This window comes from Mus pahari, chromosome 5 (assembly GCF_900095145.1).
Source record: "Mus pahari chromosome 5, PAHARI_EIJ_v1.1, whole genome shotgun sequence".
Classification (NCBI taxonomy): Eukaryota; Metazoa; Chordata; class Mammalia; order Rodentia; family Muridae; genus Mus; species Mus pahari.
Genome location: NC_034594.1, coordinates 81,745,336 through 81,772,174, shown reverse-complemented (window position 1 = coordinate 81,772,174; position 26,839 = coordinate 81,745,336). Strand labels below are relative to the sequence as shown.

General features: G+C 35.0%; 1 protein-coding gene across 10 annotated transcripts in view; it reads right to left on the bottom strand.

Moving 5' to 3' along the window:
* Positions 1-26,839, bottom strand: part of Relch (RAB11 binding and LisH domain, coiled-coil and HEAT repeat containing) — a 90,547-nt gene that overhangs the window by 12,244 nt on the left and 51,464 nt on the right. For 5 of the 10 annotated variants that reach the window (XM_021197684.2, XM_021197681.2, XM_021197685.2 and 2 more), the window contains 12 exons: positions 25,499-25,570; positions 23,434-23,574; positions 22,942-23,106; positions 21,424-21,571; positions 16,905-17,061; positions 16,247-16,370; positions 14,574-14,622; positions 11,530-11,609; positions 8,381-8,487; positions 6,953-7,052; positions 2,422-2,504; positions 1,578-1,641 (listed from right to left, as the gene is read on the bottom strand). In XM_021197684.2, the coding sequence (XP_021053343.1) occupies positions 1,578-1,641; positions 2,422-2,504; positions 6,953-7,052; positions 8,381-8,487; positions 11,530-11,609; positions 14,574-14,622; positions 16,247-16,370; positions 16,905-17,061; positions 21,424-21,571; positions 22,942-23,106; positions 23,434-23,574; positions 25,499-25,570 (1,290 nt within the window). Of the gene's footprint in view, positions 1-1,577; positions 1,642-1,842; positions 1,926-2,421; positions 2,505-6,952; positions 7,053-8,380; positions 8,488-11,529; positions 11,610-14,573; positions 14,623-16,246; positions 16,371-16,904; positions 17,062-21,423; positions 21,572-22,941; positions 23,107-23,433; positions 23,575-25,498; positions 25,571-26,839 lie in introns of all 10 variants that reach the window. The other 5 variants (XM_021197683.2, XM_029538325.1, XM_021197682.2 and 2 more) reach the window with 3 other exon arrangements.

Genomic DNA, 26,839 nt, shown 5'->3' with positions numbered 1-26,839 from the left:
CAGATCTCATTATGTACGGTCGTGAGCCACCATGTGGTTGCTGGGTTTTGAACTCAGTACCTTCAGAATAACAGTCAGTGCTCTTAACTGCTGAGCCATCTCTCCAGCCTTGTTAATTTAGGTTAACAAGCAAACACACCTAACAAAAACTTAAAAACAAGTGGAAAAAATAAAGCCAGCTATGTAAGGAAAAGTTGATCAAGTTTTTGCTTTTGTATGTAAGTTATAAGTCTCAAACCATAGTGTAGGTACCAGATATCCACCCCTGAAGCAGTGAGTCATGGCTGACTTACATCTTACTCACAGTTCCCTAAAAGACATTGTATTTTTAGGATTTAAGACCGTGTTGAAATTCTGGCAAGACTGCAAGCATTGCAGAAAGATGTGATCGTTTTTCTGTTGCTTTGTCAGTGAAATATGTAGAGCACAAAAAGGGGGAAAATATTCTTTCTATAACTAAAAATTTAGTTTTTATTGTAAGAATCTTTACAAAATGAAATTTCATTGAATTTCTTATTTTGGTAAGTAATATGTCCACAAATCACTTATTTTCTGGTCCACAAATTTTTTTTCATTTGTATTAAATATATGCCTAGTATGACAAAAAAAGCAAAAAACCTCTGAAACTCATTTTGGTAAGTGTTTAAGAATTTTTATTTTATGTGTATGAGTGTTTTGCACGTATACATGTATATGTATTCTATGTGTGTTCCTGGTGCTTGGAGAGGTGAGAAGAGGGCATCGTGCTTCCCTGAAAGTGGAGTTATGGATGGTTGTGAGCCTCCATATAGGTGCTGGGACCCAAACCCAGGTCTTTGCTAGAGCAGCAAAAGCTCTTCACCACTGAACCACCTCTCTCGTACCTTGAGAAGTGTGTCATACGTAATGTTGCAGCTAGGGACAGAACATAAAACCTTGAAATGAAACCACAAGATAATCTTCAGAATTCAGAATCAAGATAATCTTCATGGAGAAAAATCTTGCTAAACACCTGAAGCAGGGAAGTCAGGGTTTACAGTGGTACAAGCCACAAGATCTACATAACATATTAGAGGATTTTATAAGGTAGCATCTATGACAGTTATAAGGGGATAGGTCCCTCCTCTACTTCATCTGTAAAAGGGAGATAGCTTTGTTTTCCTAATATTTTATGACAATAAAATATGTACGCTGGGCATGATGATGCACATCATTAATCCCAGCACTTGGAAGGCAGAAGCAGGCAGATTTCTGTGAGTTTAATGCCAGTTTGGCCTATACAGGAAATATCAGACCAGTCATGGATATTTAATGAGATTTTATCTAAAAAAGGAAGGGGGGGGGGAGAATGTATGCAGGTTGGTTTATATCCAGCTAGGCTAAAGTTAATTTTTAAACTGAGAATTCTAATACAGAAATGGAACAGTTTTTTTTTTTTAAATAATCAATTAGTCTAAACTATGGTACTTTTAAATATCTGGTAAGCAATTAAGAAATGCCATAAAAGTTATGATGTTCCCTGATCCCACCTTCTAGTATGTCATCAGAAATCTGTCATCACCACTGGCACAGAGTATAAACAAGTGTCTATTTCCTACCTCTCTCTGAATAACTGTTTCCATAATAGTGCCAAATGCTGGGATTGTAGCGATCCTGACAGAGCTGTTAGAAATCAAAAAAGGAAAGAGACTGAGACTTCCCTGAAAGACAATAGGATCATCATTAACATATGTATCAAAATAAGCACAAGGTAGAAATCCCACATTAGTCTCTAGCAATGACAGTTAAACTTTTAAAGAGCAGACCAAGAAGAATGCTCAATAGACAGGCAGGATAACTCAGGGTCACAGTCTGTGAACTCACAATTCAGGATCACCGGACAAGGTAACAAGGGCCGGAGCAACCCGCTTGTCAACTAATGCTTCACTCATGCCTCGAAGAGTCAGCTGTAAACCAGTCAACATGCAATAAAAAATGGTTTGGTAAACTGGAATGAGAACTGGGTTAGCTGTGACTGAGGATGGGCAGGCAGACTCACTGGCCTTTCTTGCTCTAGTTGTCCACTTAAGACATTAAAATGTTAAGCCTTTGGTTCATGCCACTACACTCACTGGTAACAACCTGTTAGTGAGATTAGCAGAGCATCCTTTCTTGGCTTGAAGAAATAGTCCATCAGCATGTTTTGGTTTTGAAAGTGTTTATTGATTTTTCATGCTAATACTTTTTTCTCTATTATATGGCCTCTAAGTTAGGCTTATTGTGAGATTGCCTTAAAAAACAACCTCAACGGTGTACTAATAGCAACATGATAAAGTTGAAAATCAAATAGGCATATAACCCACCGTTACTATTTTCAAGTGACTGTTGACCGCATGATGGCTATTTCTCACCAGGCACATTTGGAAAGGAATGCTGGACATGGAAGGCAGGGACAACACTTACATTTCAGGGTCACTGGAGAGAGTAATGAGAGCAGGAACAACCCTCTGAGCTACCAGAGTCTCATTCACCCCCTTCACCAACAGCTGATTGGTCAGCACAGGGGGTATTCACAGGTGGTGCATGGAAAGCAAACAGTGTGCCACGGGAAGAAGAGAGGAACAACCAAGAGAAAGAGAAAACAACAAAAGCAAAACCAAAATTAGAAGCTAAGCGAATACTGCTACTAGAGTGCATACCAAGGCATAGAAGGCTTAGAAGGAAAGAAAGCTTAAATTGCCTAGCAGTCCACAAAGAGGCTTGTCACCATTTGGATGGCAGTTTGTTTTTTAGGTCAAAGACTATATTCAATTTTCATCTTCAATTAAAATGCAATGACAAGTTTCCTTTTCTTTCTTTTTGGTTTTATTGGGACAGGGTCTCACTATGTAGCTCTCTGCTGTCCTGGAACTCACTATGTAGAGTAGGATAGCCTTGAACTTACAGAGATCCCCTTGCCTCTGCCTCCCTCCTCTTGGGATTAAAGGCATGCACCACTATACTCAGCTCTCAAAAAAAAAAAAAAAAAAAAAAAAAAAAAAAATCCTAAAAATGGAGACATACTGTATTAATAATAACTAGTTAAATTTATTAAAAGTCAACTAAGTAGGATTTTATTATGATTAATAAAATACAAATAAACATTTTTGAAAGCAAACTTCAAAATGGCTTGTAGCAGTCACTAAAATGCTTTTGTCTGTTTTACAGTGAGGATATTAAAGACCACACAGTAAAACTCCCAATCTGTTCTCATACAGCCATATCATCTGAGTTGCAGACATAAACTGCAACAATATGTTCTGGAGTGTTCAACCTAGACATTAGCTTTGGGTTCAAATTCCAGCTCTCTCCCACTATTACCCATGCTGCCTTAGATAAGTTACAGAATCTTGGGACTACTTTACTTATCTGAAAATGCTGAATTTCTCACCTAACTCAAATGAAGAGTATACTATTAATTTGCAAGCAAGAACTATTGCATACAACACAGGTATGCATACAATATGAATTTAGTTATAATACTACTCAATAATATATGATTTAGAATTTTTATAAAAAGAAGTCATTTAATTACATTTGTTAGTTTACTTCTGAAAGTCTTTTTCATATAATTTTCTTAAAGCTTATATAAATTTTAAAGTACATAAACAAAATCAATCTCTTTAGCAGTCATTAAAATACTTTAGTTAGTAAATGATGCCAATTTTTATAAAACAAGAGAGTAGTAGAGCATACATTTTGTTTTATAAAGATTACTGAAGTCACTCCCCCCAGATTCAGAATGTAAGCACATCGAACTACTGAATCCTAATCAATCTGTTCATTAGTTGTAGTTCTCAGAGCTACCATGGACTTTCATTATCAAAATCACCTCTGTGCATGTGCTGGCATTCCTCTTATAAAGTATGAAAAACTTAGTTAACATGTGAAGATATTTAATTCTGCAATAATCCATTACCATTTATCAACCCATTCATCCCAGAATTGATTTCAGCATTCTGAAACAATTTATTAAATGCCTACATTAATTAGGCAGGAGTAAAATGACAAAAGATATTTTGTTATTTTATGAGTGATATTAAGTTCAGGTAGGAAGAAATAGGACAAGGAGTTCAAATTCTCTGCATTATAAGATGGTTTAAGTTTGAATCAGCAAAGCCTATCTTGATGCCTGATATCTGAAATCATCATTCTCACTGCTCTAGGATCCTTTTGGTAATTAAAAAAAAAAAAAACTAGAAAATTAGTCAATAATTTTAAGAGTTATCAATTACTAGCTATTTTACATACTGTACCTTTTGATATTTATGTCTGGTGAGGCAAATACAAAACATTATCAAAGTTTTAGTAGATGAAAATCTCAGACTTATAGAAATGTGCATTTGTTCAGGGTTGAAAGTAGAACCAGACAACAGACTGACTCATTCTTATTTGTCTTAACTGATGTCGGTCCTGTCTTTGAGTTAAAGTCTAATGATATAGTTCAATAACCTCACGATTAATAGTCACATGATATCTTATTTTTTTTTGTACTTTGTCACTCTAGAAGGTCACTTAACATGAAAGTCACTGTGTTCCTCTAGAAAAGAATTACATTCATTTTCTACTTCAAAAACACATGGTATCTTGTTCAGCACCAGGAACAACATAATCCCATTGAGTTTCTCCGTGTCTTGCTATCTAAAAACAAAGCTGAGTTTGTGTTAAATTTCAGTTAAGTATTTCAAATTAAATTCCTAGTATATCAATTTCTCACTTCTACTATTAAATCCTGTTACTTTACTTTTGAGGTAAGCTCTCAGGTAGCCCTGGCTGGCCTTGAACTCTCAGGCATAGGAGGACAACTATAAACTTTTGATCTACCTGCCTAAGTTCTGCAGCACCACATCTAATCTTATGTGTCCCTGGGATAGAACACAGAACCTTGGGCATTTGAGAGGCAAGCATTCAAGGCAACACACAAGCTAAACCAAACGTGAAATGGGGGAAGCTACTTTTATTTATTTGAAATGCTTGAAATATACATACCTTTTAGAAACTAGCAGTCAAAAGAAAGAAGTTAGTTTTTAGGTCTTAGAGTGATAGCTTTTGAAATGACACATTTTTCTTTTGAGAGGAATGAAGAAAGCCATCTTCATGGTAATGTCTACTTTTCAGCACACTGAATAATCAAAGTTACTTATCCAAGGAATTTGTACAGATAAAAACATCAAAATTACTCTGGTATTGACTTCAACAAATAACCTTAATTATAGATCATCTTAAAAACAAACAAACAAACAAACAAAGGACAAAACTTTCAACTTCCTGGCCAAGAGTATTTTATTCAGGTTTGAGTAATCTAATTACTGAAAATTATAGAGAGCAAGTATTTTAAATATGTTCAGTATTTTATCATTCTAATTGCAGTTTATCTTATAGAGAAATTCTTAAATTTAGGAAGATTTTAATTAATTCTTCTCAAAAACATTTTAAGTTCTAACCCCTAATAGAGAAGCTATTTGCAACTGATCCATGGCTGAGCAAAGGAAAAATCAGTTTTCTCTAATGGAGTGTCACTAGGTATATATCAACCACACTCCAGAGCAGGGCTCATGGCCTCTTTATTGTTTTTTGAGTTCTTTTTGCTTTCTTCGGCTTTGTTTTTGTATTTTTCTTGTCCTACTGATTTCCTTCCTTTTCTTTTCTTTTCTTTTCTTTTCTTTTCTTTCTTTTAAAGCTTATTTGATTTTAAGGTTTTTTTTTTTTTTTTTTTTTTTTTTTGGTGTTGTTGTTAATTGTTTTTGAGAGAGACAGAAAACTTGAAGTAGTATATGTAAGAGGTGAGGATGATCTAGAAGGAGCTGAGGAAGGAGAAGATTATTACCAAAGTATAGTGTGTGAAAAAAATTAAAAAAGAATCACAGAGATAAATAAAGAGATAATTTTAGTTTACAGATTCCTTACACAGTTTTATTGTTTTGTGAAGTAATAGCACAAACTAGAAAACCAGTGACATGTCAACCAACATTTATAACAGCTTGTTTGTTTGATACCATTTTAAGGGCTTTACTAGCTCACAGAATATTAACAAAAAGCTGGGCAGTGGTGGTGCACACCTTTAATTCCAGCACTTGAGAGGCAGAGGCAGGCGGATTTCCGAGTTTGAGGCCAGCCTGGTCTACAGAGTGAGTTCTAGGACAGCCAGGGCTACACAGAGAAACCCTGTCTTGAAAAACAAACAAACAAACAAACAAACAAAATTAACAAAAATCATTTGAGTAGAGTATGTTTAATCATTATCTTCATTTTGTAGATGAGGAAACTAATATATAGACAAATTCAACTCTGTCCTAGTAATTAACAAAGTTGGTAGAAGAGATGGAAACTGAACAGAGGTAGCCTGGCTCTACAGTAAAACTCAATAGCATCAGTACTAAACCAATTGAAGACTCCAAGATCTCAAAATAAGAACATATGTCTATAATATAATGTACTACCTAATGTGTAAACTGAAAGGCAGTCTTAGTTATCATATTAGGAAGATAACAAGTTAATAAAATTTAGGTATATTACAGAACAATTTCCTGCCTTGTAAGCAGTCAGTGACTAGGGATCCTATTCCAGATATGATATGTGAAGAAATACTATAATTGCAAGTAACTGTATTTAATACTAATAATACTACAACTTAAGCAATACTCTATGTTGTTTTAGCTTGAGTAGTTATTTACCTCAGTAAATAGGAAAGGACAATCAGAAACATTTAATAGGATGCCATTCAAATAAGATTTAAAGGAGAAATGAAACATTTAAAAAGAACCAATAAGGCTAGAAAACATTCTTTAATTCGCCAAAGCTAAAGTTCTGCCCCATCACACAGTACACAACTAGATACTACTCAATGTCACAAATCAATAAATACTCACACACATATACATGGTATTAAAACTTAAAACATTTTCTTTTCCAAAGGAAATCACAAATAAAAGCAAGACAAGAGAACGTAACATACCTCAAACATCCTAGCAGCAGTACACCTGACAAGTGCAGAAGTATGAACGACACCATACCACAGAACAGTTAGCAACAGCTCATGATAGGCTGGGTTTGCACTGTGGACGGAAAACGGTAACATTAGATATAAGCCACATGTCCAAGTGCTGCATCAAAAAAATCATATGTGCATATATATTTATTATACACAAGCATATTAATGATAAAACTCTGGCAGAGCATATGAATGAAATGCCCGTTTATTATATCACAGCTAAGATCCCACAAAAAAGTACCTTTATTCAGTGTAAAGTGTAAAACCATATTCAGAATTGAACTTTCTAAGCATCTATAGTTGTGACAGAAATTCTAAACAATTTAATAGCATGAAAACTAAAATTACAAATAAAAACAGGAATGGTAGGACATTCCTATATACAGAACATAGGAGGTGAAAGTCAAAGGATAGCAAACTCTAGGCTAGTCTCCATAATGTCGTCAAGGTCTTTAAAAGCCTGTTTTGTCACATGGTTGTAGTGTAAAGCCTATTCAAATAGAAGATGGTGTTATTAGTGAGTGCACATCCTAGTGGCTCTGGCCTGTATCATAGCTGATGTGAAGTATAAGCAGGAGGGTTACTAGTTCAAGTGCTGCATGAGCTATAACATGAACTCAAGTCAAGGCCTGCTAGGACAACTAAGTGAGATTCTGTTCACAACATATGAAAAAAAATTAAAAAGAGGCTCCGTGGGAGAGCATTTGTCTGGCATGCATATGGGTCCAGATTTAATTTCTAGTGCCACAGAGGAAGAATGACTGAGCTGTATGTACTCTGGTAACCATGACATGATTAGAGAGACTAAGCACATTACAGGGAACTGAGTAAGGGGTCTGTGATAGCAGATTTCAATCGAGGCTCTTTTTTTTTTTTTTTCATTCTGGAAAACCATTCTTAAAAATCTGTACTCGATCATATTTTTCTATTAGCTTCAAAGTAAGTACTAGTCTGTACCGCTTTTCTCATAAAAAACTCAAGACACACTAACTATAAAAATATTTAAGGATAATCTAGTAAAACCCAAACCAACTCAAAATGTAAAATGTTAATTCTTAAAAACAATAGTTATATGATCAGGTTTAATAATTCCTTCATTATATAAGTCTATTTGAAAAACTACATATACCTTAAAACAAAAAAAAAAAATCATATATCTTATACTATTTTTCTTCTCTAGCTGTTGAAGCATGTGAGAGCTTCTTACCCCACTTCTGGAAAGCACTGTCCTGCTTCAATCTGGAATGGGTGCTCCTTCCATCTTTTAAACTCCTAGGTGGGACTTCCCATTGCTATCACTAAGGAGCTTCTCCCTTCCTTGTCTTATGTCTTTTTCTTTAATATGTTTTTAAAAACAAAAGCAAAACCACCTATAAGCTACTTTGTTTTTACCCAAGTTCCACAAAAGAAGCCTTCAGGCTGTCAAGAGGTGCATGAGACAGTGAAAGCAGCGTCATCACATCTTCCAAGAAGCCAACTAACAGCTTTCGGTCCTCTTCCTACAGAGGAAAAATATTGATGATGAATTCCCAAACAATTAAGTAGAAACAAATGTCATAATTACCTATCTTTAATAAAGAAATGACATGAGGACAATAGATCCCACTTAAAAATATTACTCATTAAACTTATCCAAGGTTACAACGGTATGAGGTCAAAGACTATCATAATCTGATTTAGAACTTGCTGTCCAATAGAGTAGCCAGTAGCCATGATTATTTATATTTGCATTAAAAATATTAAGTAGCATAAAAATTCTTTAGCCACAGTAGATAACAGCCTTAAATACTGAGGACAGTATCCTTGGTATTAGATGACTCTGATATGTATCTATATACTATATAAAAAGTTTCATTGGTTCATCTTGATTTAAGGTATAATATTTCATTAAAATTTATATTACCAATTTTAGTTTACATAAATGGTAGCTATACACAGCTAATACAAACCACCAAAACAATTGCCTTTCTAATGGTAAAAAGTTCCAAGAATTATGTTTGCAATATCCAAACAGTTCAAGTTTGTGATGAAAAATGAACTAGTAACATTTTCAAGCCTTATTCAATGAATCACTATAACTTTTAAGAAATGAACAAACCTGTTAGATCACAGGTAAAACTAATCTGAATGGAATACACAAGGGAAGGAATCTGATATTCTCCCAGGAAATAAATGCATAATTTAAGGACAAACAGCCAAAAAAGATACAAGTCAAGGACAAACAGTTTCTGGACACACCAGAAGGCCCAGAAGAAAGACTGCACTACATCAAATCAAGATGAGATAGAGAATTTCATCTTTTTTTTTAAGCCACTGTGCTGTTTAGGTTTGCTTTCTTTGTTTTTGATCAACTTGATAAAAACTAGAGTCATCAGGGAAAAGGGAAACTCAACTGAAAAAACTACCTCATCAGATTGCCTATAGGCAAGTCTGTGGCATTTCTTGATTAATGATTCCTGTGAAGGGTCCAGCCCAGATGGGCAGTGCTATCCCTCAACAAGTGGTCTTGGGCTGCATAGGCTGTACAGGCCACGGACAGCAAGCCTGTAAACAGGATTCCTCCATGGTCTTTGCTTTATTTCTGCCTTGTTTTCCCTCAAAGATAGACCATGACTGGGACATGTAAGTCAAATAATCCCTTTCCTTCCAAAGTTGTTTTTGGCAAGGCCTTTATCACAACAGAAGAAAGTAACAGAAACCAAGTTACCACTAAAGTCAAACAGAGTAAATACAACTTTAAGAAACAAATTGGAAGTCTAAAAGATTGCAGTGAAATAAGGTCTAAGAATAGACTTTCAAATGAGCATGGAGTCTTTTGAGTTTTTAAAATTAACTGTAATTACTTCCCATTTTAAAAATATCAAATCAAATAATATTGCTTTATATAAGTGAGAAATTTCATGTGTGTGGTCTAGTACATGGTGGGCAGTACTCTAGCACTGAGCTACATCCCTAGTCCTCAAGATAGTTCTTGTTTCCTAATGTAACTATAGGTTGTGGTTTATCCTAATACAAATAGTACTTAGCAAGAAGAACCATTAACTGTTGGTGTATGTTTTCTGAAATGAGCAACCTGGGCAATCTGTGATTACTACCTCAATTTATTAAATGTTCTGTGTTGGAAATGATCTTATCATTTTGAATATTAAAATATATTTAGATTTCAGAGTCACTCCAGCGATAGATAGTTCCTTACTCATAATAGCCGTAAGTATGTTCTAAGTACCTTTGCTTCTGTTACTTTCTTCCGTTGTGATAAAGGCCACGACAAAAAGAACGTTGGGAGGGAAGGGACTTACATGTCCAGTCCTACTATATGTCATATTTTGTATCTGGTAACTTATCATGCTTTAAAATATGGTCAAAATCAAACATCTATCAAAACTGTGAAGTTAAAAAGAAAAAAATTCATATCAGATTTGATACTATGTTGACATAACTTCTAAATCAAATGGAGAAGAAAACAGTATTATACTACTGTTCACAGTGCTGTTTGGACTTAACATAACTTCAGGAGTACTTTAGTCAATGCTATGTGACTGAAAACATCTAACCTAGAAATTTATTGAATATCTGTATTATGTATGACATCATAGAAATTCATTTAGAAAATCTTTAAGGAATACTGTGCTACTTTTAACAGAACCAGAACTTAGATGGCTGGTATTTACAGTACAGTAGTGAGTTTTAACTGTGTGCTTATAGAATTCAAGGGACAAAGAAGATAGGTATCTGTAGGTAAAAACCCAGAAAATGGAGAAAACATGTTTTTTCCTTCTTATGCTACACTTGCTAATGCACCTTGACATGGTTCATGACATTTACTTAAAGTAACAGCAAATACAGTGTGGCAGTCTATTGCTCAGCAGTAAGCAATGAGCCACAACTACTAGTTTAGTTCCCTATTCCTGAATCTGGGTTGGGTTTGTGACTTATTTACACTGAGTTGTGTCAATTCTGAGACTAACTTTTAGTCTAGTACATTCTACTTTCATTCCACTCATGTTTTTGAATTACCAGGTCAGGTAATGGAAGATAGACAGAGGTCCTTTCACACGGTGGTGAAGCTCAGTCACCCTTGCCAAAGTTTAGCTTATGCAGCATGAATGACCATAGTAAGAGCAGCTAAACCTGCTATAAAAATACTATGTCTTGAGGTAGTTTAATATATAGAGGTAATTAAGAAAAATAAGATATTACTAAAGGGTACCTTGGTAAAAACAAGTTTATACTGTATTTTCTAATTTGGTTTATCTAATACATGTACTTTTATTTATTTATTTATTGAAAATATCATGAAACACAAAGAAATTATGCTAAGTAAATGTAATGTTAAATTTATTTGTTAAATTGATACTTAATTTGGAGACTTATTCAAATATGCTCATTATAAAACATTTCCTGAGTAACACTTTTGTTTTTGTTTTCTTCTGGGTAATATTTTCCACTGAGCTAAAGGCTTTGGGTTGACCTCAGGAAGCCTCAGGTAACTGTCTAAGGCGACATCACCCTTACTGGAGAGGAAGACTTTCTTCTCTTACCTGAATGTAACACGTGAGGACTCCTGTTGCATAAATGGGGACAGTAGCTTTAGTGAGGACCCCATTTCCTGCTGAGGAATCTAAAATTATTAAAATATTTTTAAAAGTTCTAGTATACTTTAAGTGTAAAGACAGAAAATCACATTGTATTTAAAAGCACAACTATTTACAAGATTCTTTTGGGAAGCATTTTGGTGAAGACACATTCTGTGTTGTTAACCACAACTTAATACTTCTGAAGTGGCATCAGCACACACACTTCTAATAGGTGAAAAGTGAACTTAATAGCCAAACTGGGATCTTAGACTCCTATTTCTAGAATAAAGACCCCAAAACTTTCTTTTTTAAACTTTTATTTTTAAAAAAATTATTTATTTATTTTATGTATATGAGTACATTATAGCTGAACAGATGGTTGTGAGCCATCATGTGATTTCTGGGAATTCAACTCAGGACCTCTGCTTGCTCCGGCCCAAAAATTTATTTACTATTCTATGTAAGTACACTGTAGTTGTTTTCAGACACAACAGAAGAGGGCATCATATCTCATTACGGATGGTTTTGAGCCAACATGTGGTCACTGGGATTAGAACTCAGGACCTTCATTAAAGCAGTCAGTGCTCTTAACCACTGAGCTATCTCTCCAGTCCCGAAAACCTTTCCTTAAGAGTCTCTCAAGCACCCATATAGCCAGGTCTTGGAAAACCTGTATGCTTTTAGGTTGTAGCATTCTGTAAAACATAAAGGCACTTAACTAAAAGTAGCACCCAGATATACATTTTTGAGCTTGCTTTTATTTTGGGGATTCTAGTTTCCAGAGGCCTCAACTATATGTACTTTAGGTTTTTGGTCAGACAATGCCCTGACAATGTTCATGGAGGAGCAGGAGGAGGAGGAATTAGACTATATAAATGAAAAGAAAGAAAAGCAAGAGATTCCAACCATGACTGTATGACATATGACCACTCTCTAAGAGTTGTCTACAAACACCAAGATAAAGTGAGACTTAAAAAGAAAACTTCCAGGGCTGGTGAGATGGCTCAGCGGTTAAGAGCACTGACTGCTCTTCCAAAGGTCCTGAGTTCAAATCCCAGCAATTACATGGTGGCTCACAACCATTCACAATGAGATCTAATGCCCTCTTCTGGTGTGTCTGAAGACAGCTACAGTTTACTTACATATAACAATAAATAAATCTTAAAAAAAAAAAAAAAAAAAAAAAAGAAAAGAAAACTTTCAGACATGACAATGAGGTAAATTATTTAGTTCATTTACTGATTATTACACACTTGTTTTAATTGGTTAGTTTCTATGTTCTGAAATTTTTTTGATGTTGTTTATACTGTACCTCTATTTTTATAGTTTATTTAGTTCCAGAGCCATACATAAAGAAATTGAGTTGAAAAGATACATTTAACAATTGGATATGATTTCAACAACAACAAAACAGGTTTCACATTAGTTAGCATTTAAAGTTTATTTTGCTGGTAAAGGTAACCTTTTCATGGGAGGATATTGGTGTCAGATGAACATGACAGTGGTAGCAGAAAATTAAATCTGGGCTGGAGTAAGTGGTATTTAGCAATCCTGACTTGAAAAATGGGGTTAATGATCATTTTCTTTATGAACAATTAACTATTCACAGCTAACTTGATTTTAAAAGCTGTCAATTCTCAATAGTTAATTTTTTTCTTCACTAATTCATCATCAGAATTAATAATCAACTCAAGCATCAACAATTAGGCATTCTAAATATCAACTCTTTAAAAAAGCTACTAAAAGTAACTGTATTGGCTGGTTGGTTTTGTGTTAACTTGACACAAGCTAGAGTCATCAGAGACAAAGGAGCCTCAGTTGAGGAAATGTCTCTATGAGATCCAGCTGTAAGGAATTTTCTCAATTAATGATCAATGGGAAATGGCCTGGCACATGGTGGGTAGTGCCTTCCCTGGGCTGGTGGTTCTGGGTCCTATTAAAAAAAACAAAAACAGGCTGAGCAAGCCATGTGGAGCAAGCCTGAAAGCAACATCCTTCCATGGCCCCTACATCAGTTCTTGCCTCTAGGATCCTGTTCTGTTTGAGTTCTGGTCCTGATGTCCTTTAATGATGAACAGCACTACAGAAGCAGAAGCCAAATAATCCCTTTTTCCCCAACTTGCTTTTTTGGCTATCGTGATTGTTTCAGCAATAGAAACCCTAACTAAGACTATAAATTTTGGCAAGTATTTCTTAAACTCTGCTTCCTCCAAAACAAAACAAAATAATAAAATACCTGTATTTTGCACATGTCACTGACATTTTATTCATTCTTCAACTACTTCTAAGGACACCAGAAATATAATTTTATAGACTACCTAATCACATTATTGAGGTAAGATTTTAGACAAAGAATTGTCTATGTGTTCAAGACTGATGAAATAGAAGTTACTACATATTCCATTTAATATTTTTTATAATTTATTCTTAGAACTGAAAAAATACACATGGGTACAAGAGGTATACATGATCACTTTCTTAGGCCAGTGACACAGGTCTAGAGTGATGCTGTACCTGCACTGTCTAAGACAGATGGGTGAAAATGATCAATGCAAGGTTTGATCACACAGACCCATAGTTTCTTTAAATTTTCGGTTTCATTAGAAAAACAAAAAACTTCCATAACCTTCATTACTTCTTTCCACTGTTATTTTATGACATTTCCACTCTTATTTATTAATGCTGCTTGTTTTCTTAAGATGAAGTATTTTGAACACACCAGGGCACACTCTAAGGATTAAGCACCTAGTTTGAGAAACTTGGCCTTAGGCCAATTTGGTCACAAAGTAGTTATTTAAAATTAAAGTGAGGAAGGAAGAATTCACCCCATGGGAAGATAACTGACATGGCCCAGAGGGATGACTAAGAGCTTCATGATACACATTTTCCTTTTCAATTATTCTTTCAAATGTATGTAATATAATGATACTGAATATAGTAACTGAATATAGTATTTTTCCTGAATAAAAAGGTTCAACTTTTTTTAAAGTAATAATGGACATACTTACCAATGTTTTCTTCAGAGAGTCTTAAAATCTCTTGGAACTGGGGTTTTACCTAAGTAATGCAAAAGAAAGACCTATGGATTAATTAGTGAAAAACATATAGTTATTACTGATACAGGTATATATTGAAATGGTCAGAAACATATTATGTTTAATTAACAGGACCGTTAGAGATAAAAATCAATTCAAATCAGCAGGTATTTTCAGAATAGTCTTTGGTTTCTTAAAATAATTTCAATATGATTTTAAGTATTTAAAATTATTGCCTCCTGCCAGACGTGGTGGCGCACACCTTTAATCCCAGCACTTGGGAGGAAGAGGCAGACGGATTTCTGAGTTCGAGGCCAGCCTGGTCTACAAAGTAAGCTCCAGGACAGCCCGGGCTATACAGAGAAACCCTGATTGCCTCCTAAAAACTAAATTTAGAGACCAAAAAGCTCACTTGCATACCATTACTTGAGTAAATATTATATCACCGTAATATGATTAGAACTATTGGAAAAAGCATCTGGCTATATTTGAAATGAAATTCCCCTTATTTAGGATTTTCACGGTTAGCATATTCACAATCCGTTATTAATTCCTTCAAATAAGAAATTTTTCTTCAGTATCTTAAGGTAGAGCAAATACTCGGGTTTTTTAAAAATGGAATTATCATAGATTTCAAACTACTGAAGACAATTCTGCAGTGTTCAATATTTAAATGACTCCTAAATGTTTTTCTGAACCCATACAGCTAGCTATTTACTTAGGAACTATTGAGCAATTTCCAACGATAATGGTAACAGACTGGGGAAGAGGTAAAAGGATTTTGCTTTCTTGTCAGCATCTCAGTATTTTTAATTCACATATTTAATGCAGACTAAAAGAAGAACACTGGGAAAAGATTAATCTGCAGAATCATAGAACTAAGACTGAATCTCTTCATTTCACAAAACACTAATATTTACTTATTAAAGGTCACATAGTTTAGCAGCTGATACACTATAAAGAAAGTCTGAACTCAACAGTCTATTACAGAATACTTTTTTGCTTTAAATATTGCAATAATACAGATTCAACAAGAGCAGAAACTTTGTGTTTACTATTTGAGTATCTTGATGAAAACCAGATTAAAAAAACCATTAAAACTCTTAAAGTTAGTTCTCTAAGCAACTATCCTAGCAATAGACTATGAAGACAGAATTGAAGAAATTGGCTGTAAGCATCCTTAAATTTTAACATGTGAAACAGTAAACATCGTAGGCCAGTGACAAACCATACCCTGGTAATGACTAAGACACTCATTTGAGTATCCATGCTGCTTTTAAAAAGTGGAACCCTTGGAACAAATATTATAGGTTGCTATGGTGCATCACCTTAGGTTTTTAATCAAGTGCTAAGCAGAGCAGACAATTGCTTTCAAAATCTGTTCTATATGGCAAAAAACTTGATCACTTACTCAAATGATTGGGTTCTTTCCACTGATATGCCTAAGATAAAAGCCTTTGATAGATTTACTGGGGAAGATCTCATAATAAAATCTCAGTATATCCTAGGCTGAGGCTAAATATACTACTAAAATATTTAACTTCTTAACAGATAAGAGAGGGATCATGTTATCATTTACTTTGTTAAAGCATTATATTATGATTCTGTCTCTTGAATATAAGAAAAGATGTAATATAAGTATTTACCTTAGTGTTTGTAAAAATTTTGCCAAATGTCCGGCAAAGACGCCAGAAAAATCTGGAGAATTCATGGACACAGGCAGTTGAGGTTACATTAATTTTGCCCACTATTTCTATAAGCTGTGGCAACCTGAATGTGAAAAGAGAGAAAAACAGGAGGGGCACTTGTAAATGACTTCTCCATGATCTGCCTGCAACGGCGCAGATGCAAAAACTGCATCCCTATGTTCTCTGCAAGCAAAGGATGGCTTTCACACCCTCAAATATCAGTCTTAACTGCTTTCTATAAAACAGAGTTTTCTGCTTGTGAAGTTAACAGGATTCAAAATCATGGATTTGATACATTACAAAACCTTGGTTTACACAGCATTCATTCTAGACTCAAAACTAATAAGAATATTGTTTAAAGTCCATTACTTCTACTAAACTCAAGGCAGCAAATCAGTCCTGACAATAATAAAAAGATGCAGCTTCCTCACGGAACATTACATACTCAGTGGGAGTAAGTATTACCTTTCAAGCTTTGCTACTGAAGATGCCAATTTATGTTTCTTAAACAAATTAAATCTATTTTATAAACTTTCTCTCTGTCTCAAGTCTAAATATGAGCTTTTTTTCTATTGAGCTAATTTAATATAAAACGGACACGGAGGTGGTAACTTACAATTGATTGACAACCCAGAGTAAACTTTCCCAGCCTGTTGTGCCTTCATGTTCCAGTTGGTAATCATAAAGTTGTAGCAGCACTGCCAATTGCTCACGACTTCCAATAATAGTAGACACATCTTGCAGAGGTGACATAGGCCGAGGGAACCTAGTCACTGTAAATAACAGAAGCAAAATAAATCACACAGGAAAAAGTAGTCTGACGACTTAGCTATTCTGTCTAAAACAAAATAAGGCCCTCATCTAATACCTAATTAACATGTTATAAACTTTAAATCTCAAACATTAAAGAGAATTTGAAACCTCCACACTTACTAAATAAATGCTTTAATGAAAGTTTGTTAGTGAAAATTATGTTTATGCAGGTTAAATTAAAATTGGTTCAAAGGTAAGACTCCAATAAAAAACATGGCTTAAGTTAAAAACAAAAAACGAAAAACAAATGTATAATTCTACCATACTGTTTATTACAATGAAATAATCTATAAAAGATATCCTTTAGGGACTAAAATTAAAAGTAGGGAAAATGTTTCACAAGAGAAAATAATGATGCCGGGCGTGGTGGCACATGCCTTTAATCCCAGCAACTGGGAGACAGAGACTGGCGGATTTCTGAGTTCGAGGCCAGCCTGGTCTACAGAGCGAGTTCCAGGACAGCCAGGGTTATACAGAGAAACCCTGTCTCAAAAAACCAAAAATAAATAAATAAATAAATAAATAAATAAAGTGAAATATTAAAACCTCAGATGAACAAACTTCTTTAGCAGTTAATTTTCAATATTAAGTGTTTTATTTAAAAAATTTCAGTCTATTTGAGTTAATGTAAAGTATTAAAGCCAGTGACTGTAACCTAAAGCACAATCTATACAGTTACTGTAACCAAGGTCCCGTACTATAAACTTAAAAATTCTGAAGGAAAACTAAAAGAACTCACTTTTAAACCATGTAACTAAAATATGAATATATACAGGTAAATATTAGTATATTTTAAAAGCTTAAGCATATTAATAAAGCCTATAATCCTATGGACCATAATCAGATTTCTTTTTTAAATTATACTTTAATTTTGCCTGTATGTGTGTATGGGGCAGGGGTGGTGGTACACATGTGCTACAGTACGCATAGTGGTCAGAGGACAGTTTATAAAAGCAGGTTTTCTCTTTCTATCACATGGGTACTAGAGATTAACCTTAGGTCATCAAGCTTGGTGGCAAGAACCTTTACCCATTGAGCCATCTTGATAGCCCAGGATTTCATAGTATTATGGAATACTTACATGACTATTAATTGAATGATAGGGACTTTAATTTAAACCCTTGTTCTGTGGACCACCGCTCTCTGCAGACATGCCCTGCCCCATCCTAATAAATGCTCATTTAATTCCGGAAAAAAAAAAAATGCTCGAAGCTAAAAATAAGACTATCAAACTCTTGTGTTGCAATAGGCATTCAACAATATATTAAATGTAGAGCATGGTCATGGCTGCTATGTGAACTCTCCTATTTGTACTCAAAATACACAAAGACAGAAACGTGGATAGCATCATGACCTGGATTTCTGCTTGAATTCTTACTAGCCTTGCTCAGCAATAGGAGATCTGGATAATGAGGGGTACCTGTGTGTAAATTTCTACATCACATCAAAGCGTATCTGATACAATTTTAACCAGAGTTCTATCACCTTGGGCGCAAGCCAATATACTATGATGGAATGAATGTTTGTATTTCAAAATTAGAAAACAATGTAATAATTAGAATTAAAGTAGATGGATTGAGACTGACTATAAAAAGAGAGAGACTGAAGGCATTCTAAAATCTGAGTCCAAAAGAAACAAAATGATGACAGGAAATAGGCAATTAGGTGGATAACTTAGCTATAGAAAAGAAATAGGAAAGTCTGGGTGGGTGAGCATAGTAGTAAATTCTTTAATCACAGCACCTGGAAGGCAGAGACAGGCCTCTGAGTTGGTGGCTGGTCTGATCTGCAGAGTGAGTTCCAGAAGCCTTAAAATGTTTGTCTATTTAACAATTGTTTTAAAAAATTGAAATCTATCATTCATGAATATAGAAAGATTCTCAGAATACCATTTTAATATGATGATAAAACAATAGTGTTTTATCAGCAATGAAATGTGCAGAGTAGTTGTAAAGAATAACAGCTGCTGTGGATCTCTGAAGGTTAGTTTTTAAATGCCAGACAGTGATTCCTTGTTCATGAGTATACCCCAAGTGCCTGATGTAAACTTTGGTTAACATTATTAAATAAGTAGCAACAAACAACTTGTATCTATCATCCTTTATAAAAAAACCACAAATCTTTAGACATAGTAAATTATATACTCTAAGTTGTACATAGGTATATACCAAGATATAAACACAGATAAGTAGATATTCCTTAAAAGATGATACAATCAACTTTCACTTATAATAAACAGAACCCTTAAATGAAGGATACAACTTTAATATTTAATTAAAAGCTGGGTGTATTGGACTCACCTAAGACAGCAGCACTCCAGAGGCAGAGGCATTGAGAGACCCTATCCCAACCACCAGCACCTCCACAAGCCAAAGAGGTACAGCAACAGTAACTAAGACCCAGAAAGATTATTATTGCACAATAACGTGTTGCAGGTTGGCTTAACCCTGCTTGTACTGTAATGCTAATTTGTCCCACCCCTCCCCCCAAGATTGGTTGCCCTTGAAACAAGAGAGTCCTCACATAAGATGCTGAGTGGCCCTGCCCTAAGTTATTTCTAATTGGTAAATAAAGATGCCAACAGCCAATAGCTGGGCAGAAGAGACATAGGTAGGATTTAGGTTTTGTGGGCTTGGGGTCTAACAGTACCATGAGGAGAGAGAAGAGTGCAGGAGGAGGAAGGAGAAGTTGTCATGGCTTAGGTGAGCCATAAGAAAATAGCCCTGAGGGCTGGCCAATTGGAGTTAAGAGCAGCCCAGATGAAACATTGTAATAACTTGGGGTTATCAATAGGAAAGTAGATTTTAACAGCACAGAGCTGTCAGCTCTTGTGTTGTTGAAGGCTTATTATAAATATAAAGGTATGTATGCCTTTCATCCAAGAACTGAAAATAGCTAAGGTGGGGTAGAAACCTCAGGTCAGGAATTAAATCCTTTTTACAAAGACAATCACATGAAGTAGTAGTTATATAAGGAATATGTTCAGAATGACAAATAAGTGGATGGGCAACAGTTGGCATGCAAGGAGTATTTGTTAAATACATTAAGAATGATAACCAATATTATAGGCTGAGCTAGTCTCTCTGCACCTCTCCAAAGTCTTCTGTTTGGAAATAGGATTGCTATTGGTATGTTTAGACAAAGTGAGCTCATATGGAGGGTGGACCGGGTAGGCTTCTAAGGCAATTCTCAGGTCTTTACTCATAAAAGGTCTTCTGTCCCACAGAGCTACAAGATCACATATTTCTGCTGTTAAAGATACTTAGCCAGTGATACTTTGTTAAGACATCAGCAAACTAACACAGAAAACTAGGAAGAGGAAGAGAAAATTAGGACAAGTTAGCACTGTGGTAGAATTACAAAGTGACTAGCTTTGAATTCTTAAGGGATCTTGACTTATGAAGTCTGAAGTTTTAAAATTACCTTTAATATTCATCAGAATTCATCAGAAGCCAGTAAGACACAAACTAACTTCACAAACCTAAAAATGCTACAAAAGTATTTCATACTCAGGAATAGCATCTGTACAGCCTTTTCCTAGTTGTACTGCAGTGTGGCTATGAATCACCTGTGATACTGCTGACTTGATGTTTTGTTTTCTTTCTCCCCAATCCCAGTCCTGGGGATTGAGTCTAGTACTCCTGCTCACATATTGGGCAAGCATTCTGTATTCCCAGCCTGATTTCATGAGTTTCTGAAGACAAGTCATTTTCTTTCAGTGGGGGAGTGGAAAGAGAAAAATCTTAACCATATGCTTATTTCTTTCTATCATGAAAGGAAAATTTATTTATTATTAAAAATTACAATTGTATATATCTTACCCTTCTGAAAATAAGAGAGCTAGGGAAGAAAAAAAATGGAAATGGCAAACTTCACAAACTAGCACTAGTTATTATTAAGTGAGCCTTTTCATTGACTCAGAGATATCTATTCCAGCTTCCTAACAAAGTCTATAAATATTGCCAGCTTGCACTATTGTGAGGCTCTGTCTCAACAAACCCCCAAACCCTCCTATACAACCACCACCAACCAAAGCAAAGCAAAGCAAAGCAAAGCAAAGCAAAGCAAGCAACCCACCCACCTACCTAATGGGTAACAGAAGCACAGACATTACAAAATAATTTCAAATGATTTATCCATAAAAGATGAAACTATAACATTTATCTGGAGCTTTAATAGTCTCTAAACACAAGGTTCTATATATTATATATACAATACATTTTAGTACCTGTTCTGATATATAATGATTAGAATCAAAACAACTCTTTGGGAAACTAAATTGGTAATATTCTACACCTTCCTTCAAGAACCCAGTTCAGTACCTTCAATATGTGGTACTTCACCATGCAGCTTGGCTTTGCTGGAGAAAGGTGCGTTCTGTAGCACTAATGCAAAGAGAGATGGGATCAAGGACTGCAAGGCAGAAAGATACATGTGGAGCTTGTGTTCGTCCAGCCCGTGCTCTCCTTCCTGAAACATAAGGGGTGGGAGCTAATCTTAGGCTCTTGAAATCACACTGCAAGTTGGATGCCTGACTCCCTTTCTATGGCAAATTAACATTTAAGGATCTCTACTTCAGATAACATGCATATGCACTTGACAGAGATGTCTATGAAAATTGTGAAGCAAGAAGGCACTGTAGACATACCAGAATCTTTAATATAAAACACTCAGGGCAAACAGTCATTTCCAATGCTGGGAACAGTTTTTTCTGGGGAGTGTCTTGTCTTTTGAAATTCTTGTATACTCGAGTGAGCCACAGAAGTCACAGTAAGTATGGCACTGCCAATTCTGTAGAATCATTTGTTTTCTCTACTTCCTAAGTGCTTTCAGACACTTGGTACCATCTGTATTTGCAATACTAAAAGTACTATAAAACAATTCTATGTAGATAAAATGCAGCAGAAACTTCAAAAAGAAAGAGATGACAGAAAAAGGAGGATTGATACAGTACCCAGAACCAAATCCTATAATGAAAAATCCCAAACCTGAACACTACGATTAGAGATGAAGGTAGCTGTTGCATTCAAACGTATTTGAGATGTCACTGCTATAGGAAATAGGAAATAACTGTGCTATAATCTAAGAGATAGGACTTATTTACAGTTAAGTTCTAAATCAGTTAATTTCTATACAGAAATATTACGAAGTAGAACACTGAAGACACTTAGAAGCAATATGGTATTATTTATACCATAGAAAGTACACAAAAGTCAAGGCATGGTTAATTATCAGATAGAAAGAATGCAAATACTTAATACACCTTAAAGGGTTCTAAAAGTGAAAAAGGTCTCTCTTTTATAAGAAAATTGAAGTATTGATCTTATCAGTATATATAGGCATCTAAGAAATATCAGTTTTTCTGCTAGCCTCTCAAAGAACACTTAGAACAAAAATTAGATAAAGAAGTATCTATTATTTTCTCAATGTTTCTTCAACTCTTCTGAGTACAATGAAGTTCTCTTTATGAAGTGTATATTAGAGTAGGTTTTGTTATAGTAGTTTTGACAACATATAAATAAGAAGGCTACAGAGACTGAGCATTTACTTATCTCTGCAATCTGGAACTAGAGCTGATGTTTGATGTAAAACAGTCATGTCCTCAGAGGATTCGAGGAGAACTGGCTTTCTATATAATGCCTGTGCAATCCAGGAAGATGTTAATACAGCTACCAAGGCTCATTATGCCCTTTCTCTTCTAGCTTCTCAAATCTCTCATTAGTGGTGATGTGTTATACTTAGTAGTACATTTTGTCTATATTCCCCGATACTTCTCAAAGATGGTCTAGAACAGACCCTTTAAACTATTATGAACTATTTAAAAAAAGGGAAGAACTCACCCTGAGAAGCTTTTCAATCTTGTTCAATAGTGTAGGTATAAGATGAGACTGTAAGTTTCCAAGTTCAGTTGTCCAGGCAGCATAGGCTGGTAAAAATACTTGGTGTGTTGCACTAACAACTCTTTCTGAGGGATCACCCAGGGCAGAGAGCAACAATTCAAAGCCCTGATAAGAGAAATAGGCAAGTGGAAATTGTTAAAAGAATAAATTTCTAAAAAACTTAAGAAAATGCAACAAATATGTATTTCAAGAAATTGAGACAATGTTTGAACTCCCATTTTCTTAAGTGTTAATGTATCACGGGTGAGCAGATAGGGTAGGAAACATGCACACTCATTTCCAATTTCTTGACAGCTGCTGCACTGAAAGCAGCTGTCTTTTTTGTTGACTGCTTAGATACACCACCTCACTTGCAGACAACCAAATGTCTGAATCAGTACATTTCTTAAAAATTGATAACAGGGTAAAAGAAGTTTCTGATGAAAAACATACCTGTTGGTATTTGTCAGGATCATCAATATAGCCCATAATGATACCCAGGCTTTTAATCACAGCTTCTCTTACCAAATCAGCCTTATCTTCCATTAACATCTGTTGCAACATTGAAAGAACCAAGGAACTACGGATTTCTTTCTGAAAAATAACCAATTTTTTTTATGATTTATTTATGCTATTTAGTATGACAATACTTAATAACAATGTCAATTACAGCTGTGCCTTATCTTACTTTTAATCCCATTTATTTTCATTTATTTATAAATGGTGGGTGTGTGAGTGTGTGGGCTTGTACACATGGGGTCAATCAGTGCCTGTGATAGCCAGAGAACTTGGATCCCCTACAACTGGAGTTAGAGGTGGTTGTGAAACACCTGGTATAAATGCTGGAAACCCAGAGTTAAATGAATGCCAGACAGGGCTTACTACTGAACTAACCCTCCAGCACCCCACACTACTAGTGTTCTCATTTATGTTAAAGAATCAGTTTAACTAAAGGGTGAGATTAAAATTAAGTTATCAGGGGCTGAAGAGATAGCTCAGTGGTTGAAACCCTGTCCTGCTGTTAAAGGACTGGAGTTCTATTCCATGTCCAGCCCTATGTCAGGCAGCTCACAATCATCTGTTAACTATAGCTATACAGGTATGAATATTGCTTCCTTGAACAAATGCACTCATGTGTAGTCCCTATCCCTGCTTTTACATATAATTTCAAAAATCATAAAAATAAAGTTATCAATATCCAAGTTCATATCCTTCTTTGTAGTTATTGAAACTTGTTCAAGTTATAAAATTAGTCAAGCCTAATTGTTTTGGGATCTTTAAAATACATAATAAACAGAATAAAATAAAAACACAGATCTCGCTTTTTTGTTTTGACTTTTATTAAGTCTTCTCAAGTGAACACCACAAACATTTAAAACTATGAGCTGGTTGCATTTATGTAGACCTGTAATCTTAGCACATGGGTGATGGATTCAGGAGGATTAGAAGTTCAAGGTCATCTTCTACAAGTTTCAGGCTGTCCAGGGTTACAATGAGACTATATTTCCTAAAACTCAAAGCAAACCAAATCCAACAAAAAGTCTCTAATACTTAAATTTCATTACTTCATCTCAGACTGATTGCCTCTATGATAATATCCATATTGTTCATTTAAAAATGTAGATTTTCTTTAAATCCAGAACATTCATCACTTAAAAAAGGCTACTAATTTGTATAGGCTTCTAGTAGAATATACAAATTTCCCACAGTTCTAGAACCTGCTTAAGATCCATTTTTAATCACTGGAAAATGATTTGTCTATATGTATTCCACACAACATCATGAAAATGAGAATGTCTGTCACATATCCATTCTGAATTAAGCACAGCTCAACAGTGTGTGTTTTCCCCCAAGAAAAACAGGCCCAGAAAAAAACAGCGACTGCCCTTAGTACTCAAGCAAGCACCTAAGTGCTTTTCCCAAAAACCTTGCCAAACCTCAGTGTACAGTCAAAGTATTTCCTATTATTACTTTAATTTTGTGTCATAGAACATCACAAATATCCAAGGGTTAAAATTTAGTAAAATGAATAATTTTACTGAATAAGCAAGGTTATTTATTTATTTATTTTTAATGAAACTGTTTGTTTTAGAAATGTTGGCTCTGAAGAGCACATCCTTATCAGGACTTTTGAGGTCTGCCTCTCTGATCAGTGCCATCCAGGAGCACCTCTGCTCACCACTGCTTCTGTACCAGCAATGTCTGTGTAAGTATATGAGAGAAAAAAGACCTTATTAGGAAAATAGGTTCCACCATATGTACTTCTTTGGAAGAAGCACAAGGAACTTCTGAGGGTTCTCAGAACACACTGCCAGAATCATGAGTATAGGTACATATGCTTATATGCATGCACACCAATTAGGATATACTCATTTTTAAAAATTATATTAGTCTAAGCCCCCTTTTTATTTATTTGCCCATCTCTTTATTTTATTAAAAAAGGATGTCTAAGAGGATTTGGATTAAAATGTATGGTAAGACACTAAACAGAAACAAAGAGAAAGAAAACAGTTCTTACAGGAAGGTAAGGTGCCAATGCTCCACAGGACTCTGCCACAAGCAGTCGTCTTTCTGGATATTTATGATTAATCTGGAGTAAAAATCAAGCATATTAGTCAAGTGTAAGTAACATACCCTCTCTTCTCCCAAAGGCAATTACTTTTCACCATATATCCTGCTAAGACTACAATATATTGTCTTCCTTTTTCATTTCTGGCAATCCCTGTGTGGCTATACCTGGATCGGGAATAAGGGAATCAAGGGCAGCCTAAATATTAAAGTACAGGGTTATCTGTTAAAGAAGAAAAAAAAAAAAAAATCAAAGATGAATTGGCAAGGTATCTAGAAATTAAGTATTTGCCTAGAACTACACTTTTCTTAGGATATCAGAAGAAGCAAGATCTTCTCTTAGCATCAGAAGCACAAGCCTTAGTTGGAAATCTTGCTAGTAGCATGTGATAGACATCAGTCTGCTCTCTGCTAAGAGGGCTAGCAAACAGGTTAATCATGACTTAACCAGCGAGATGAGAATTATGTTTCTTTTTTAAGTAGACTTCTTTCCTTGTATATGCAAAACAGTGGAGACTGAACCATAACCAAAAAAAAAAAAAAAAAAAAGACACATACTGGGTTTTGTTCCCATATGTCTTCTTCATAGAATATAAATCTTTCTTTCAATGGGAAAGAAGTATATCTGTTCTCATATTCCCATATCAAAAGATGATATGATTCAATAATGTTTTAGATGCCTAAAATTAAGAAAAGAAATTATATAGAAATCTACTGGGCAACAAACTAAAGGTAGGTGGCTAGATTCCTGATCCACAATTATAAAGATTTCAAAAGAGCTATAGCAAAGATGCATGCATTAACATCTCACAATTGCCCTGACAGGGAAAGACTTAATTAGTGTGCTGTACTTAAAGTTCCATCTCATTCTTTCTCAGTCTAGCATACTGTGTCTCATTTAAGTACACACTCAAAATCAATTGTATTTCTGCACTTAACTAAGGAAAAAGATTCTCTTTCAGTTTACAACTAAAGCACTTAAAGAATGAAGTACAAAACGTACATTCTGAAAACTACAAACCACTGTTGTAGGATATTATAAAAGACTTTGATGTATGGAAAGTCATCCTAAACGCAGATTAGAAACTTATATGATTAGGATTGGAATCCTCTCCAGATCAATCTGTAGAATCAATAAATTTAAAAGTCAGGCAGTGTTGACACATGCCTTTAATCTCAGTACTTGGGAGGCAGAGGCAATGGGATCTCTGAGTTAAGAAGCCAGCCCGACAGCCAGGGCTATACAGAGAAACCCTGTTTCAAAAAACCAAAAAAAAAAAAAAAAAAGAAG